This window comes from Semicossyphus pulcher, unplaced genomic scaffold, assembly GCF_022749685.1.
Source record: "Semicossyphus pulcher isolate SPU_LCO1_2020_fin unplaced genomic scaffold, fSemPul1.0.p SCAF_4, whole genome shotgun sequence".
Classification (NCBI taxonomy): domain Eukaryota; kingdom Metazoa; phylum Chordata; class Actinopteri; order Labriformes; family Labridae; genus Semicossyphus; species Semicossyphus pulcher.
The window spans coordinates 5,159,505-5,172,839 of NW_027211715.1; the positions used below are offsets into that span (position 1 = coordinate 5,159,505).

Consider the following 13,335-nt stretch of genomic DNA (forward strand, 5'->3'; position numbering starts at 1 on the left):
GCTGACTAAAGCCACTACCACGCTCGGTTTCATCTTTCTGATGGCCCTCGGTCTCTAAATATACTGCTGCTTTTCTTTCAAAGGGTTGTACTGGATCTGCTCGAATCTAAAAGCCTGACATACATGAAAACAACATGCAGTGATTCAGCCTGGAAACCTGACTTCAGAAACCTGCTCATCGGGACAGAAACACACTGCAGGCTCACATTCACTGCATCTTTCCACCCTCCCTGAGAAAATCCAGCCTCCCCCTCTGAGCAGCAGCATAAACACTCAAACCGAGCTAAAGCATGCAGCATTTTAATTAATACTCAAAGGTCTCCAGAGATGAACCAGAAAAAAACTGCAAAATCATTTACAGCCCTACCTGTCACTGAGCCAGGGAGGAAAAAAGAAGATGTGGGGGAGGAGGGGGCTGCATGCAAACACACTCGGAGGAGAGAAAACACACACATCTATGATCTATGGCTACAAAGTGGAGGTTATGGCACCCGTAAAAAAATCATTAATCCACTGGCTGAAGAAAACAAGAAGGTGACTGTAAGAAGGGAACGAGGTGGCTGTTTTGTTTGAAGGAGGGTTTAGTCATTAATTTGTTTTACACACAAATATTTTCATATTTCTCCCAGGCTGCTGTTTTCATCTGGTGCACAGGCCATTACAATAGCATGGGGGCAGAGAGTAACATTAAACAGCATATGGGGATGTTATTAAATAAGCAGATGCTATCTGTCCTGCATCTGGCTGCTCTCTTTCGACAAGAGGACATGGCTGAAAAAGCAAAGGTGGGGAAAGCTCTCTGTCCCCTCAGACCTCATCAAAACAAGGCCGGTGCATACGTTCACCATCTGTGTAGAAAACCACGATCCCCCCGATGCTCTCCAGAATGACTACACTTTGACGGCTGCTTGATTTCAAAGTCGTAATTTATCAGGCTACATTCAGGTTGGGAGTTACAGCAGTGGCCTTGGAGCGAGACAGACTGCAGGCAACAACAGACGCCCACATTCACTCCAGGTAATTGTACTTTGGAGAGTGTTACTCTGAAAATGAAGCAGGAAATGATCATGTCGCATTTACTATTTGTGCATTATAGGCCTTGTTCATGAAGATATTAATCTCACTGCAGTCACAACATATTGTATAATACAGGATAAAACTAGAGGAGGGGTTTTCAATCTAATTCAACCCTACGATTTTAGTTTCAGGAACAATTTTGCCAAAGCATCAAAGAACAAAATCATCAGATATTCTGACAGTATAAAAGAACTCTAATATCAGTTATAACACAATATTAAAAATCAGCCAATTCCCGTCACTGAACCCAACAATTAGTATGGCTGACTGTGCAGTTAATTATACTACCTGACTGTCCAGTGAAATTGATAAAATATTTAATTTTAATGTTAGCACTGTTTAGCTGGTATCTGTGTCTGTGCTTGCCGTAGCTGGTGTGTTGGCTGCTTCAGTATTTCTTATTTATTGATTTATTTGTGGAGGCCCGTGTATGGGAGTCAGTATTGATTGCTTTTTCCAACAGAGAAAAAGCAGGCTTTAGTGATGAGGAGACTTGGTTTGCCCTTTTGCTATGTCTAACAAGCTCTCTTAGCTTGTTTGTTTAAAGTCAAGGTGAAATGAAAAATGTCATTTTAATCCTTTTAGATCACATCCCCGGTAATAGTGTGCATCTATTTGACAATAAAGGCCAAAAAAAATTCAGAAAATCCATTTCTTCGTATTCTTATATCAAAATCCAATAATTTTTTCTTCCTGTAAAACAAAATATCACGTGCTTACATAAGCTAGGACCAACCAATTTCAACCAATAATATCATGACATCCACCTGTCAATCAATCTGCAACATTTAGCCACAGAGCACCAAGAACGCTCGGTCAGTTAGCTAGCTACTGCGCTGTGGAGAACGTCTGTCTATGCCCACTTCTCAACGATCAAATCAAATCCCTCTAATGATATGTCCCGCCTGCACGTCCTGTTTCACTCAGAAATACGTCACGATACAGAAGCTAGATACTCAGGAAATGCCGTTTCATCTCGACTACCACAATGTATATACAGTAGAATGCTGTGGGAAACACTAAATATGGTGACTTCTGTGTCCAAAATACCAAGATGGCGACATCCACAATCCTAATTCAAGGCGTTCAAATGCCATTCAAAACAAAAGTGACGTCATGGTGGCATTCTTCCACTTTTTTTACAGTTTGTGGCAAATGGTAAACGGACTGTACTTATATAGTGCTCTTTTAGTCTTTCGACCACTCAAAGCGCTTTTACACTACATGTCACATTCACACTCACATTAACACACTGATGGCAAAGGCTGAAGTGCCAATCTCCAATCAGGATTCTATGCCCATTCACACACCTATGCCTTTGGGAGCAATTTGGGGTTCAGTGTCTTGCCCAAGGACACTTCGACACGTGACTGTAGCAGCCAGGGATCGAACCCCTAACCTTCCAATTGAGAGATGACAGACTGTACCACTGAGCCACAGCCACCCCCCGCCGTGGCAAAACTACAGTAATTATTAGCTTTCTCTTCTTTTCTGAAATATATATACTTCCCTGTGTTATGGGACAATTTGGGTCCACGAATGGACTCTCTGTCATACAAGAATCATTGAACAGATTGATGAGACACTGATGAGGTAAGATGTTTTAACAGCTGGTAACATGACTCTGCCTACGCAGACAGCCTTACCCAAATCTAAGCCTGTTTCACAGCAATTTGTGTCAAAAGATGTTTAAAGCAACATTTATGTGTCATGGAGATTCAGCAGCTTACAACATAAAGACACAAGCCCGAACAGTCAGAGTGAAATGTCTGCTCTGTAGTTCTTTGACTGGCAAATGTAGAAATATAAGAGGATCCAGCATCACTTTGAAGGCACAGCATCACAGAGCTGACGCAGACAATTTAATCCACACACAATGAGCCATCCAAATCTCATTACAGCACAGCACAGTACTTGTGTGAAAACCGAAGAATAGAGACACGTTTTTTTTCTTCTTGTTTCGGTTTAGCAGGATGCATTAAGTCCAAAGAAGACAGGTCTTTGTAGCCACACTGATGCTACAATAAAACCTCACTGAGTACAAGATGAACAATACTTCTGACCATGTTCAGCACTCAGTCTGGGTAGCGGAGGTTGCACTTGCTACTCTTTTGGGAAATAAGCCTATTTGCTTTCTGGCAGTGAGTCAGACGAGAATATTGATATCACTCAATATCTCTGTGTTTAATATGAAGCTAAAGCCAGCAGCAGGCTAGCTTAGCTTAGAAAAAAGCCTGCAAATGAGGAAAAAGCTCCTTCAAAGGCCGAAGAATCTGCCAACCAACACCTTTAATTAAAGCTTGATATCTTGATAATTAATCTGCAACTAATTGCAACTAATGACAGTTTTCTTTTGATTAATTGACCATTTATTTTCTCATTTACTGTTTAATTGTTTGGGCTATTAAATGTCAGAAATGGTGAAAAATGTCAATTAGTATTTCCCAAAACCTATGATGTCCTCAAATGCCTTGTTTTGTCCAGATGGTGAGTTTACTGTCATACAGGCGAAAGGAAACCTGAAAACATTCAAATTTAAGAAGTGAGGATCAGAGAATTTAGATTAGATTATAAATATTAAATACTAAATACTTAAATACTACTAATAACTGAGGCTACTTAATTATTTGTTTAGGCTAATCTTCGCACCTCTAATCTGTACAAAAATCAAAGCCAGAGCCAGAATAATAGTTTCACCTGTTGCCAGTCTTAGCACTATGCTAAGCTAACCAGCTGCTGGGTGCAGCTCAACTGGCAAATATGAGAGTGGTATCAATCTTCTTCTCTAACTCTCCACTTGAAAGTAAATGAGCATATTCCAAAAAATATCAACCTATTGCTTTGATTATTTTCCACTCCTGATGATTAATTATAGATATCTATACCGAAGAGGAAAAGAAAGTTAGTTGGGGGAGGTGAGGACAAAGGAGGCACGACTTAGATCATGAACTGAGGCATTCTGCAGAGACCGCTGAGATGATTTAAAGGCCGGGTCAGATTAACATTTGGGCTTGTGGGACTGAAGCTTTAGAAGGACCAGGAGGCTAAAGAACATTATTAACTCTGCTGGCCTGGTATTAAGTTTGCCGGCAAACTTTATACCTGATGGAAATCTCTTTTCCAACTCACAGATGTTTTGAAATTAAATGAACAACTTGGAGATGTTAAACTCTGAAAAGGTGAGGTTCTGATTTTGTTCAAAAAGAGACATTATCCATTGTCAAGAAAGGCTTTTGAGCCTTTGTGGACTCACCTTTGCTAATGTATACTTTACTATGTATTTACTGACATGTATGACAAAGAAGAACAGATAACCGTGACATCTGAGAAGCTTGAGCAAGATAATTGCTTGAAGAATGACTCCATAAATCGATAAAGCTGTACATCCATACATCACCCCAATACAAGGCCTAACGTTTCGACATATTATGCACACTAATGTCTTATAAACATATTGTATTCCTTGTGTGATGAGGGATAATATTTTGTACATGAGCCACAACAATTCAAGACACGCCTCAGCAATATGAAAACAACACACGTGAAACAAGACTCCATCACGGGAAGATAAGAAGACAATATTATGACGCAAACTGCCTCTGAAATATATATTGAAAGAGATCTCACATTGCAATCTAACTTAACTAAGCTGAAACTACTTAATGGATACATCAGGTAGCTGCACTAACAGTATACTAGTGGTATTATCAGCAAATGATAAGTAATACTCAGTGGCAAATTAAGCTGTATTTCTTACTTGAAGTTAAGCAAAACAAAAGTTGCCTTCACATTCAGTGTTTTCATAGACTGATGCTATTTCAGTGTTTCTTAGGCTAATCTGCTTATGGTTTTTCACACATTGCACGGGCTCATAACACAGTAAATTACCTCAACAAAGAGCCTGACTGAGGTGAAAAATAAACACATACACACTCTATAAACTATATGAAAAGGGGAGGTGGAATAGTTTTGTGAGATTTATTTTTAATCCCTTTTTTATTACTATGTCAGTAGATACGTTTTGCTTATAAAGCAATAATACTGCAGGTTTTATTTAAGGGTCCTGTGTGTGTCTGCAGATGCTTGCAGAGACCTGTATAAGAGAGCTGGAGCTGCATAAGCAATATTCTGTTTTTAGGATGAGGATGGAGATTAGGCTGCTTTGGAGAACAGGGTTAGAAAAAGTGATTGCCTGAGGGCCAACACTGCTCTTTATGTTGTGTTGTTCAAAGGTGTCTGTTTAACATCAGTGTTGGATATAACTTCCCTTATTTGCAGAACATAAACAGCTAATTTGGGTGAATTCATTTCCCTAATTATAGTATCGTTGATGTATGCACAGCTGTTTTGTTCACTATTGACAAAAAGACAGCCAAGTGTGACTGACTTATAGAGGAAAAAAATAATCATTAGAGACAAACTATTCACTCTCAGTGTCTCCTATATGTCTGCTGTATCACTTACCTGATATGTGTTGTCAAAGCTGTCATACATGAACCGTGTGATCAGAGACGTCTTTCCAACTGCAAGAGAAGAGAAAGATAGGAAGCATTATGTTAGAGACAAAGGCTTGCTCCTTTCAGACACTCAATAAACGTAACAGCGGGATGCTGGTTATGGTTTCTCTGGCACGGCTGTCACTGCTGCCCAGGGAGCTCATTACTGTGTGTGGGGGTGACCGGGAGGTCAGCTGTGGCATCAGGTCCAGATGTAATTACAGTGCTGCTGCAGCTGCTGGCATGAAGTGAGTTCAAACAACACGGAAATTTCCCATTCAAAATATTTAATGGGGAAAACAGGCTGATGAGATACAAAGATGCCAAAAATCACAACAGAACCATGATAAACCTGAGGTTTCGCTGACAGTCATAGTTGTACTTCACCTGCATAGCATTGAAACTGAAGCCAAGCCAATATATCGATTAGGTGATGCAATTAGGTTGTCATTATGAAATGACATCTGCTTGGTTTCTAAAAATCTTTAAAAACTATTTTCTCATCTTTCTGCTAGGAGGGAGGATGAGGACATGAACTTGTTTCAGGTCTCAGGGCTCTGTTGGAAAAATATGATGTCAGTTATTTTCTTGCACAAAAGAGTCTTCAAAGCAAAGATGACATATTACAAGCTATGTCAATGATATGAAATAGTATACACTCCCTGTCTTTGAAGTGAGCGTGGTCTCTTTTGTCCCCTCTAAAACAAAGAAATTAAAGCAATACCATTAATGTTTTTTTTAAGCTCAGAAACACTTGTTGGTTTTACTTGTAATTCATGGTTTCACATTTAAGTTGCTTAAAATGTTTATCTGGTTGGAAAGCAAAGTCAGCAGCACAGTCCATAAAAGGGGCGGTGCAGTGGAGAAACCACCATGACACAGATACAGGAAATGACTCAGTACGCCGTCTGGTTTCTGAAACTGGTTCTGCTTTTACCTTTGAGTGTAGCAACATTTGAATCAAAAGATGAGGACAGTATCCAGGATGTTTCTGTTTCAAGGCCACAGGCAATAAAATGTGATCACACCTAAAGAGTCCAGATGAAGCAGATCAGGTGACTTATTTTCATTACACTCACAAATAATCTTAAATTGACTTAAATTGTTGCCTATTAAAGAATATTTAATATGTAGGAAAAACAGTATATGTTCATGTTTTTTTGCAAGCACAATTTCCCAACTGAATATCTCTTTCAGGGGCTGTTGTACAGTTCAATCAGTGATGGGAACAATCAGCAATCTGTTAAGAACTCTCCAGTTTTATTGATCATTGTTCAGCTGTGACTTGATTAATTCCCCCGAACAACGTCTGTTCATTTCAGACAATAATTTACAGTAATCCTGGACTGCACCATCTCTGCACATTTTTGTTTGGCACTGGACTTAAACGATCACAGATTGATAAATATATGCTAGCATTTATTTCAAGCAACATTGGCAAACCTATGAATATGAAGGTGAGGCTGAAGGAACAGCAGATTCATTGTGCTCCTAAATGCCTGCTTAGGAAAATACAAATAAGACAAGCTGTTGTTACAGTGAATATAAAAGAATAGAACCATAAATGTTCTTGTTGTGCATCTAAATGTAGAGAACTATTAGAGCTGCTGCTTTGCCATATTGAAAAATGATGCTTAACTACCCAGCCTGTATCATTACGGAGGCGTGTTATGGTTTGTGACTGATAAATAGCTGTAACAACTTAATAATGTATTCATCATTTAAAGGAGCATAAGGCCTGATATCCCATGATAAATCACTTGGTTTTTCGTCAGGAGGCTGGTGAGACATGGTTGACTCATTGATAGATGGCTTGTATGGTTTTCCGATTTTCGATCCTCAGTGGTTTTACTAATGAAAGGGACGGGAGCACAGCAAATGGGGAAGCAGCAGAAATCAATCACATCTTCCTCTTATATCCATTTAGCATCAGAGCGAACGGTTGGCAGAGAGCTGTTGTCTCATATCCCTCCAAGTCTGGTGGAACGGAGCCAAAGTGCTACAGTTAAGTCTAATCAGCCAGTAAACACTGGCCGGACTCTGGATGGTCCTGACCTCACAGCCTTCTGACATTTCATCTTACTCACTCTTGACTTCTAAATCTAAATCTAATCATCCACGTTTTCCCTGTGCAGCATACAACATCTGTTTGTTCAGCTGCCATAAGAGATATGTTATTTTTAAGTATTTGTCAAATTTCATTTTTCATGTGAAAGACAGTCTTTAAAATGTGCATGCACCAGCTCACTCAGTAAACATAATCTGTCTTTAATTCTCAGTTCATCAAATAGGCCCCAGTTACAATTGTTTACAGAAAGAGTTTTAATTAGGGAGACTAATTACATGTGTCTGTGCCCTCACTTGGTTTCCATATCTGCGAGGCAGGATCTGATGCGCTGCTACTGATTATGCTAATGATCTCATGCTCATTTATCAATCATCTAGCTTATTTAGCTCCAGAGCCCTCCTACTGTAGAAAGCAGTTCAACTAACTCAGTCATGCTCTATTAAGAATTGAAACTCCGTCATGGCTTATCTATAAAGACCAATTTTGAGTGCAAGAAGCCGTAGTTAAAGCTGTACTCTGCACTTTTCGACTATCAAGGGTGAAGCCTTTATTCAAATCACTTTTCCAAAACCAAATAAATAAGAGCAAAAGTGTAAGAATTGCATTCAAATTCAGTTTATCAGCTCTAATGTCAGCTGTTAACATTAGCTCGCCTGGCTAACTCGTTACCTACAGGGATCTAGTGAAGAGGTCTAAGAGTTAGCATATCATTAGCTAAGTACACTATTAAAGAAACACCCATTCAAAATTGAGAGAATGAGAATTTAGGGTTAATATAGCAGCTCTGGCCAGCTCTGCATTGGTTGTGTAAATGTTCAACCAAGATGAATCAATAATTCTTCATCTTCAAGTCCATTTCCCATGTTTGAGTGTTGTTTGGGAATATTAGCAGTAAGGGATGGGTGATTAAACGATCTCTATACCCAAGCATGTTAAATTTACAATAACAATGATCCTTTGAACATTTTTACTCAATAAATATAGATCGAACAGCCTCTGTCTCCAGTCTTTAGCTTGCTTGCACCCTGTCAGCCGAAATCTCGGACATTAAAACAAAAGCAGCCAACAGGTTTCTTATTGTTTCAAGTCATTTGGTGGTTTGAACTATAACTTTTAACCAGATGAAAGATTTTATTCATCAGCCTTTAAGAGCTTTAGTTATCACAGAAACAAGGTGAGCTAATCATGGTGGCACCTTGGCCTTCCAGACATCCTGTGTCCACTGAACAACGTCATAGAAACACTGATTTTTAACAAAAACTGCTTTATTCAGTGTTTTTACTGGTTTTGCTCGATGGATCTGTTTGTTTTGGAGAGGAGAATAGTTATGTGAATAATTCCTTGTGAATTATAAACACTGAAGAAATCCTAATGTTAACCCAAAAGCACCTTAATACAAACTTAGCTAGGTCAGCAGCAGCTCTGCAGCCATAAAATGTGTGATAGAAAACTTGAGCACATTTTAATAAACTAAATCCATCCATCCATTATGTGTACTGCTTGTGGGGGCTAGATCCTATCCCAGCTGTCACTGGGGGAGAGAGGGTCGGGGTACACCCTGGACTGATTGCCAGTGAATCACAGGGCTGACACGAAAGAGACAGACGACCTTACGAGCTCACATTCACTTCTTCAGGCAATTTTAGAGTCACCACTGAACCTAACGAGCATGTCTTTGGACTGTGGGAGGAAGCCGGAGTACCCGGAGGAAACTGACTCATGCACGGGGAGAACATGCAAACTCCACACAGAAACAAACCTGACGTCCTAACCAGGACTCAAACCAGGAACCTTCTAACTGTGAGGCAAAAGTGCTAACCACTGCAGCACCATGCAGCCCATAAACTAAGTAGCAAACTTAAATTAATGTACCATCTGGTTTCCACAGACAGCATTCTCCTCAAACTGGCAGCATTATTAAAATATGTATCATGATAAGTAGCGATATTGATCAGAATAGAAAATCATATTTTTGCCATATTGCCCAGCCCTATTCCAGACATACAAAACAAGGAATCACTGCAAATATTTTGAGGCCATGTTGACTGGAATTGGGCATTTCTCATTACCATTTGAAACTCTATAGAAATACTAAATAATGAAAATCATCAATAGTTGCAGCCCTTCACTTTGCAATCAAATATTGAAACTACAGGTTTAGTCTCTATTCTTCACCCTGAATTATGTTTTTCAGCACAGCATGCTTTCAAATCAGTGGTTATAGAGGAGAGCAGAACATTAGGATGGAGAGCGCGATCCAAAGTCCTCACTGCTGACTCATCCTCCTCGACCGCTGAGCAACATGAGACAGCACTCTCTGGGGCTCTCAGTCACTGCTGAAAGCCTCAAAACTCAGGGACAGCCAGCACGTCCTGATTTCTTTGTCTAGCTCAAGTAGTATCAGGAAGAGAGCAGCACGAACAAAATCTGAAGAGACACAAAAATTTCTTTCCCAGAGAGGAACACTAACACACCTTGATTTGCTTGAACGTGTGTATAGAACAGCAAAACGATGCACATTAAATTACGTAACTGAAATGTTACATGAAAGCACTACAGGGAAACATTAACATCCTACCTACAGTGTCTTAAAAGGCTGAACTCAGTGTGGGATTCAGCTTTAGTGAATATCTCCAGCTATAACTCCAGGTCTGTTTGTGTGAATTTAATTACTGGGGTGGAAGCAGGAAGCTTAGTTACGCTCATGGCTGCAATAATTTAGAGACATTTTCTTTTAGGCTAAAAAGAAGTGATTAACGAGGCAGATTTTTGATTACATCTCAGAATTAGCTCTGCGTTTCTGAACATTTCCCTCTCATAAGCTTTTCATCCTCTTTGCCATTAACACTGAACACTTTTACAGATTATGAGGGGATTCAAATGATTAGTAGCTTTAGTCAGACATAAAAGTGAAATCCAAAGCAAAGGCGGAGATAACATAGCAATAACTTCTATTCATTCAGGTTGTGATAGATGTGTGTTTTCACAGGTCGATGGGTTTAAAGAGAAGCTTGGCTTAATACAATTTGAAAAGAAAGGACAACACTGAACCACAGAGAACTCACTAATTTAAAGGGCCTTGCTACAAGCTACGGACAAACCTCAAGCAAAACTGATTTAAAAAATGTCTTTTTAAGAACATAAGCAGTGTTAGTGAGTGTTCATCACAACTATGAAAATGGTAGGTAGCAAAGGTCTACTGGATAAGTTTGAAATTTAAATCATCAGTTCAAGAGACCCCAAGTCGACTTGCATTTCTCTGTACTTGTGTTCCCCAGCTGTGTCATTGTTAAAGAGCAATCAATGGACGAACAACAGCAATTGCAACAGCATGCATTTTCACCGGCAGCTGAAAAATCTGCAGAGGTCTCCTCCTCTGCAAAATAAATGGACCCGCTAATTAAAAACACTGAATAAGGCAGTTTCATGTTCAGAATTAGTTTCTCTTTAACGCTCATCAAATACATGTCCAGGGAACTGCGAGGTGAGTTCCTGTTAACATTAGGGTTAGCTTGTTTCAAGGACCTCAGCTTGTTTTAAAGGTAAGGAGGATTCCTTTAGTGTTCATCCTTGAGGAGGTTTTTACCTGGAGCAGAATTATCTACAGAGGTCTCCTCCTTGTAAGATGAAAATGCTTACTTTAGTAGTTAAGGTTAAAAATCAGTGTCGTAGGCTGAGACAGGATACTGGTGAGGGGGCTGCTAGCTGAGCCACCACCATAGACTGTATAAAAAGATGGATGATATGACAGCTCTCGAGAAGTGAAGCCAAATCCTCTCTATCACCCCCTAGTGACTGCAGTATAGGTCATAAAGCCCACCTCCACCATGTTAACAGATGGGACATGAGTCAAACTACAAAATAGTTCTTTAACCGTGAATATCTGCCTTTGACCAACACAAGAAGCTGTTCTGCTGCAGACTGAGCCCACCACAGAGATTGTTGACGTTGTGTTGGTAAGGTTAATGTGTGTTTTGGGTAGCGGAAGGTGCGGGAAGTCAATATCGTGGCTCCAACAGCCGAACTCGACTACAACTCGTCCTTAACTTTGGAGAATAACAGGAGGGGCAAATCAGTTATAAATTGGGTCCTATACTTCTGCAGTCTGAGCCAGGCCTTACAGGTAAAACATAAGGCACTTGTAGCCTAAAATATAGGAATTAGTAGGTGCTGAGTAGTGCTGTCAAAATTGGCCAAAAAAGACCTTCAATTATTCCCTCTAAAAAACATAGGTTCCAATATCTACTTTTGCACAATATGTCCAAAAGGGCATACGAATACGACGAGAGACAAACTTACTTTACTAAGATTCAAACATAACCATGCCTTTAAAAGATCAACATAGGCTTCCTGTTTGCAAAATAAACAGATAAAATAATTTGGTTATGGTAGAACGGACATTTAGCACTCTGAGCGAGCTGTGCTTTGACATGCATATTTATTTAAACATCATGTTTTTTAAAAACATCAACATACCTATACCTGTCTGTTATGCTGCGGGTGAGAATCTCTCCCTTCGGCCAGGCTGGGATTTGAATTCTCCGCCATCATTACCACACTCCACACGGTTGCTGTATTAGCTTGTTTCACCTAGACTAAAGTTAATTATAGTATAAAGTGACATTATGTGCATTCAAAGATGCTCCGTAACCAAGAGAGTGTGCTCGTGGACATTTGAGAAGATGTGAGAGCTCGTGAGACTACGACGGAGTATTCGGGCCACATTAAAGGAAAAAAAAAGTTACGATTTCGAGAATAAAGTCATAATATTAGGAGAAAAAAATCATAATTTTACAAGAATAAAGTCATAATATTAGGAGAAAAAAATCATAATTTTACAAGAATAAAGTCATAATATTAGGAGAAAAAAATCATAATTTTACAAGAATAAAGTCATAATATTACGAGAATAAAGTCACAGTATTACGAGAATAAAGTCGTAAAAATGCAAGAATAAAGTCGTTTATTAGGCGTGATTTTAGACTATTGTTAGCGTAAATGTTATAAATATCAGAAGAACAGCAGCTGCACTAAAATGAGGAACGTGTGAAGTACAACTTGTGAAGTTATGCTTGTAAATGATTGCACAGGAGGCTTAACACAACTTGAGCCGGAGCTGTATTTATTGTATTTATGTATTCTTTATTGAACACACCCAGTAGCATGAAAGCATAGCATACATGCACCTCGCGAGAACATGCGAGATCTACTGCCTAGTAATGCGTCAGCACACTAAACAGCTATATCAATACATTAGTATAGGTTTACCACTTTGTCATAACTATCAGGACTCTGAAAAGTGATTTTATCTGAAAATGACTGGTAAGCTTAGTCATTTTAGCACAGGCGACTGGCTGCTCTTCTGATATTACCCTTCAAAATAAGATACAGGATAACCATGGCCTAAAATAACGACTTTATTCTCCTAATATTATGACTTTTTTCCTGTTAAATTACGACTTTATTCTCATAATATTACGACTTAATTCTAGTAATATTATGACTTTATTCTAGTAAAATCACAACTTTATTCTCGTAATATTACAACTTTATTCTCAAAATCGTAATTTTTTTTCCTTTAATGTGGCCCTAATACTCCGTCGTACAAGACAGCCACAGTAATGCTGATTTTTTTCACATTGAATATTAATTTTAATATCCGAATATCCCTTTTTTAATATTCAGTTCAGTTCA

General features: G+C 39.1%; 1 protein-coding gene across 2 annotated transcripts in view; it reads right to left on the minus strand.

Annotated features, from left to right (window-relative positions):
- rab6ba (RAB6B, member RAS oncogene family a) overlaps positions 1 to 13,335 on the minus strand; it is a 60,728-nt gene that overhangs the window by 29,955 nt on the left and 17,438 nt on the right. For both annotated transcript variants that reach the window (XM_069679730.1, XM_069679729.1), the window contains exon 2: positions 5,542 to 5,600. In XM_069679730.1, coding sequence (XP_069535831.1) covers positions 5,542 to 5,600 — 59 coding nt within the window. The remainder of the gene's footprint in view (positions 1 to 5,541; positions 5,601 to 13,335) is intronic.